General features: G+C 54.2%; 2 protein-coding genes across 2 annotated transcripts; one reads left to right on the top strand and one right to left on the bottom strand.

Annotated features, from left to right (window-relative positions):
• Window positions 1-893: 893 nt before the first annotated feature.
• On the bottom strand, window positions 894-1,974 carry LOC103651577 (chlorophyll a-b binding protein of LHCII type 1). The gene has a single exon (XM_008677228.3). The coding sequence runs from the start codon at window positions 1,897-1,899 to the stop codon at window positions 1,105-1,107; it is 795 nt and encodes a 264-aa protein (XP_008675450.1). The 5' UTR covers window positions 1,900-1,974; the 3' UTR covers window positions 894-1,104.
• Window positions 1,975-3,666: 1,692 nt separating this feature from the next.
• LOC118476774 (uncharacterized) lies at window positions 3,667-5,221 on the top strand. The gene has a single exon (XM_035966512.1). The coding sequence runs from the start codon at window positions 4,007-4,009 to the stop codon at window positions 4,883-4,885; it is 879 nt and encodes a 292-aa protein (XP_035822405.1). The 5' UTR covers window positions 3,667-4,006; the 3' UTR covers window positions 4,886-5,221.
• Window positions 5,222-5,449: the final 228 nt, after the last annotated feature.

The following is a 5,449-nucleotide window of genomic DNA, read 5'->3' as shown; positions in this document are numbered from 1 at the left end:
CCCTGCATAATTGAAGGGGTGCAATTATATCATTTTCAACTCTAACATGCCTTTCTCTCTCTCCAGAGACCTTCTCCCCCTTTTATGAAGCGCGACCTCGGAGGCACCGAAGCTTTGCTTCACTTTGGGCTCTCTACCAGCTTTGGCCCCTTTCCTTTATACAAAGCTCTGTGTTTGTTTCGTAGCCAGGAGTTTCACTTTCTTAATCTTTGACTTTGATCTAGACCTTTCCCCTCAAAGCATGCCTAGACAATGATTTGTGTCAATATATGGACCTTTCACCAAAGACCTTATTCCTAACAATAACACAATCAAAATACAAGGTCCACAAAGCAAACCCATCAGGACTCCTGAAGAAGGCTCTGAAGGAGTAACACCGATATGTGGTATGCGTTTATGGTATTAGATCAGTTGAGCTACCATTTCCATCGTGTGGTGCCGTTCAGATGGGTAGAGAGGTAGTTGCATGCAGTTGTAATTTTCTCTTGCCACAAGTTGCTACAAGTCAGTCAGTGTGGCCGTTAGGCTTCAATAGTGGCCATGTCTGCCGGAGGGGATATGTAGTCACTTCACTTCTTCAGACTAGCTCCAGCAGGTCGTGCATATGGCTAGACTGGCTCCAGCAGGTTGTATATATGGTCGTGTAAAATACTGTTTTACACTACAGCCTCGAGCAGAGACAATTTCAGTCATTGTCAAACAATAAATTTAGTTTAGATCTTCTGGATGCATGGGTTTTGAGTTTTATGTCGTAGTAGATAGTTTTTCACAGGTCTTTACGTGAATTTGGCTCCAATTGTCGTTGTCAGCATGAGCTACGCTTGCAATCTATTCCCTCTGTTCTTTTTTTATTTGTTGACCTTGTATTTTAGGACGTGCTCACAACCTGATCGTGAGAACAATCATGTACAGTATGCATAAATGAAGACATAATATATTTACAGCATATTTCATTGATCAGCTCCACGGCGTGCATACAAAAATACACTAGCGGTACAATCTCTGGCTCCCACGCACAGCTCCCTTCACAAATACTGGTGCAACCTGCAGTACGTAGGAATACGGTACGTCTACGGTACACGCATGCAAGCATCATGCCCTCGCTCACTTGCCGGGGACGAAGTTGGTGGCGTAAGCCCAGGCGTTGTTGTTGACGGGGTCGGCGATGTGGTCGGCGAGGTTCTCGAGGGGGCCCTTGCCGGTGACGATAGCCTGCACGAAGAAGCCGAACATGGAGAACATGGCGAGGCGGCCGTTCTTGATCTCCTTCACCTTGAGCTCGGCGAACGCCTCCGGGTCGTCGGCGAGCCCGAGCGGGTCGAAGCTGCCGCCAGGGTACAGCGGGTCGACCACCTCCCCGAGCGGGCCGCCGGCGACGCGGTACCCCTCGACGGCGCCCATGAGCACCACCTGGCACGCCCAGATGGCCAGGATGCTCTGCGCGTGGACCAGGCTCGGGTTGCCGAGGTAGTCCAGCCCGCCCTCGCTGAAGATCTGGGAGCCCGCCTTGAACCACACCGCCTCGCCGAACTTGACGCCGTTGCGGGCGAGCAGCTCCGGGAACACGCACCCGAGCGCGCCGAGCATGGCCCAGCGGCAGTGGATCACCTCCAGCTCGCGGTTCTTGGCGAAGGTCTCCGGGTCCGCCGACAGCCCCGCGGTGTCCCACCCGTAGTCGCCGGGGAACTCGCCGGTCAGGTAGCTCGGGGGCGAGCCGGACAGCGGGCCCAGGTACAGGACGCGGTCGGCACCGTACCATGGGCTGCCGGACGCCGCCGGCTTGGGCTTGGCGGCGGTCTTGCGCATGGTGATGCGGCCCTCGCCGAAGACGTCCCTCGTGCCAGCCGCCGGCTTGCCGACGAGCGCGCGGGAGGTGATAGCCATGGTGGCGGCAGCCATGTCGATCAGATCGCAGCTGCTTCTGATGCTCTGCGTTGTGTATGCAGTATGCGTGTGATGGCTGTGTCATAACAGAACACAGCAGCTACATTTTATACAGTTGGGTTTGGATAGCAGGTCATCTTTTTCCTGAACTGCGATTGGCCGGTTGGTCTCGCCGGGGTGGCTTGGCATCTGACGTGGCTCCTCGTGGGCCCCAATGGCCTATCACACATGAATCCTGGGGTGTGCCACGTAGGAATGGGCGTAGCTAATCAGGAGCTGCCACTTGCCATCGTGGGAAAAAAATGGATGAGATAGGATGGGCTTTGTTGCCCCGCGCTTCTTGCTATTTGTCAAATGCATAATCAATGAAGTCTTTTTGCTGATTCATCGAAATGGATCATGTGTATCTTTCTCGTTCATCGGGACAGTCGACGCCGCCTGCCTCCTGATTCGCTCCTCCTCGCCCAGCATCGCCTCACGGCGGCAGCATGAGGAACGAGAAGAGCAGGTAGAGGGAGAGGAGTGCCCGGACTGCGGTGGGACTGGGCTGTACATCCGCTGCAAAGGAGAGTGCTTCGTCTTCAAGCAGCTCTCGAAGGAGACGGCCACAAGGCACGCAAGGCCGCCAAGAACATGGCCACCAGATACACTTCAGGGTACTGCTATGCACATCGTTAATTAATTCCTTGCTTGCATATCTACATATCCATCCCCACCTCTCACCAAGCAAGAACATGACCAATTCCAATTGCATTGCATCTGTTGTAGGCTATCCACCAATGGACCTACTGCAAAAAGTGCTCCTCCACCCGCGTGCCTGTATAAAATGGAAGGGGTTCTACCAACAATCAACACACATGTGAAGTGAAGTTGGGACGTGTAGGTGGATCCACGACGCATGCATCTGTAGGAACCCTGATTTTGGTATGGTTTCTACACTCAAATTCATCATTATGATATAAGACAATCTGTTTACAGGTTTTGGTAAGGTTTTCTGGCAGGTATTTAAGAGTGGCCCTCTCTTCATATCATCGAAAGGTAAAACTATTAGTGGCACACATTGGTTTTTTCCTTTGTTTCCAACCTGTAACATTATATTAGGGGTATGTGTAGTTTAGGGTAAGTAATATACTCCTTTGTGCTCAATAAGTAATTGATATAAGGTAGAAGAAGGTAGAAACATATGTACAATTTAGGGTTTACCTCTTTATGATTTCTGGGTAGCCACAATATTTTCACATTGCAAGTCAAGTCCTTAGTACCCTGGTAATCAAACTAACATGTTAGAGCATCAGGCAAATTCATTGTGCACCTGCCTGTTGTATGTTAAAGAAATCAATTTTTGCATGTGTTAGTTGTCTCCTAAACTGCTGCATGTTGGAACTTGCTCTCCGGTGCAAGTTGATCCAGCGGGGGAGTGTAGCAACGTAAACAGGGTTTTCGCACGAGATGACAATAGCTCTGTTAATCTAGCCTCTCAAGGGCACCGTGTGGGGGTATTTATAGGTATCTGAGTGCCCAGCGTCCTGTGTTAAGGACGCATGTGCCCTTAGACACCTAGGTTATCCCCGGAATATTCCCTTAAAGCGGGGTTATAGACCGTAATTACAGGGAGACCTTTACAAATTAGGCCCGTAATGCGCAGCGGCCACACATGGCCTGTTACAATGGGCCGGATCACACGTGGGCCTCCATGCTGGACGAGGTCGCAAGATGAGACGACCTCGCCACAGGTCTTCGTCCGGTGGCGTATGGGACGAAGGGTAAGTCTGCCCGTTGTCTTGTCTCCGTTGGTGCAGCGAGGACGGCGAAGGCATCGAGCGAAGGGTGGCGTCTTCGCCTTCGCCCCAACATTTTCCCTCCGAGGGACCAGTTCGACTAAGTCATCTGGTGCCGAAGACGTCGCTAGATGGCAGAGACGCTGCCCTCGCTCGAAGTGGTTCCGCGGGGGTTTTTGACATGACCGTTGATTGACGCCGTACTGTTGGATTGGGGGTTTCCCGAAGCGCCGCGCCCTGTGTATAAAAGGGGGCGAGGGGCGGCACATTTTGAACTTTATCTTTCCACGCTCCGCGAAAACCCTAACTGCCTTCTCAAACCGCTCGCCGCTCGTCTGCCCTCCATGCACTTGCTCGTCGGAGATCTGGCCCGTGTGAAGCAGACCGTCCGCCGCCGCCGACGGTACGTAGCGATGCCGTCCTCTTCTTCTTCTGCTACCGCTACGCCGCCGGCCGATGCGTCGTCTGAGGAGACGCTGGGCAATTTGGCGGCAGAGGAGTTGCGCGCCGGCGACACGGTCGATTTCGACGCATCGCGGATGTCCTCGGTTCGCGTGCAAGACATGCAGCAGCTTGGTTATTTTGGCGGCGGGGTGGCACGTGTCCCGGGGGCGGAGGAGGTCCCCGAGCCAGAAGGCGAGTTGGTTGACTTCGAGGCGTTCTTCGCCGCTGGTCTTCGTCTGCCCGCGCATCGATTCGTGGGAGAAGTCCTGCGCAGATTCAACGTCCAGGTCCACCAGCTGACGCCGAATGCCGTGGTGGCCCTGTCAAAATATGTCTGGGCAATGACTTCGTACGGCGAGCAGCCATCGGTCGAAGTCTTCGTGAAGTATTATTGTCTACATTGGCAGAAAAGGATGATCGGAAATAAGATTGCTCAATTTGGGTCCTGTACATTTACGCCGAAGACCGGCAAGACTTCGATGGAAGTCATTGAGTTGGTTCCTTGCGCCCGCAATAAATGGGGCAACTGGTATGAGTTTTGGTTCTACGTTGTCGAGGGCACAGTCGAAGACCATCCGGGGCTCCCCGTGGCCGAGATGTGCTCGCATTATTACTCAGCATACCCGCAGTTTGAAGTGGCAGAGGAGGATGCGGACGAAGGGGCCCTGCGGTGCGCGGCCGGCCTGAGTAGCGGGCGCGATCTGGTTGAGGAGTTTGTCGCGTATGGGGTGTGGCCCTTGGCGCGTGGCTGGACGCTGGGCGAAGTATGCCCTCGCTAGATGCCTTCCTGTGGTGGGATGCTGGTGCGAAGTCCCGCCTTCGCACTGGATTTGCATAGCCGCGATCCCGCCGCATTCGTGCGTGAGGCGGAGGATGGGGCGGTGCGGATTGTTGGTCGGTACGTGCCGAAGACGGAGGGCCAGCGTAGCTGGGATATACGTGGGTCCAACGATCGCTTGAATAGGGTCTTCGAGTTGAACCGTCTGCCGTATGGCGGTTATCCCGGGCAAGACGATGTCGACCGTCGCGGGAAGAAACCGGCGGCAGAGACTGGAGACGACCCCGCGCCGGCGGCCGCCCCATCCTCTGAGAAGAGGAAGCTAGGTACTGCTACGGGAGGACTGGGGGTCTCCGATAGTTTTGCTATGGAGTTGATGGAGACATGCGCGGCCCCCGGGGGAAGGATGTCTTCGCCCGAGCTCCGGGAGTCTTCGGCGTGGATGCTGAAGGTTACCGGGGGTTGGTGGCCTAAGAACGTTCCTATCCCCCGCGCGGCCGGCGAAGACTTTTTTACATCTCGCATGGTTCGTGACTTGAGAGTGTTTCCTTATGGACGGAATATT

The sequence above is a fragment of the Zea mays genome, chromosome 3 (genome assembly GCF_902167145.1).
Source record: "Zea mays cultivar B73 chromosome 3, Zm-B73-REFERENCE-NAM-5.0, whole genome shotgun sequence".
Classification (NCBI taxonomy): Eukaryota; Viridiplantae; Streptophyta; class Magnoliopsida; order Poales; family Poaceae; genus Zea; species Zea mays.
This window is presented reverse-complemented; position numbering and strand designations above follow the sequence as displayed.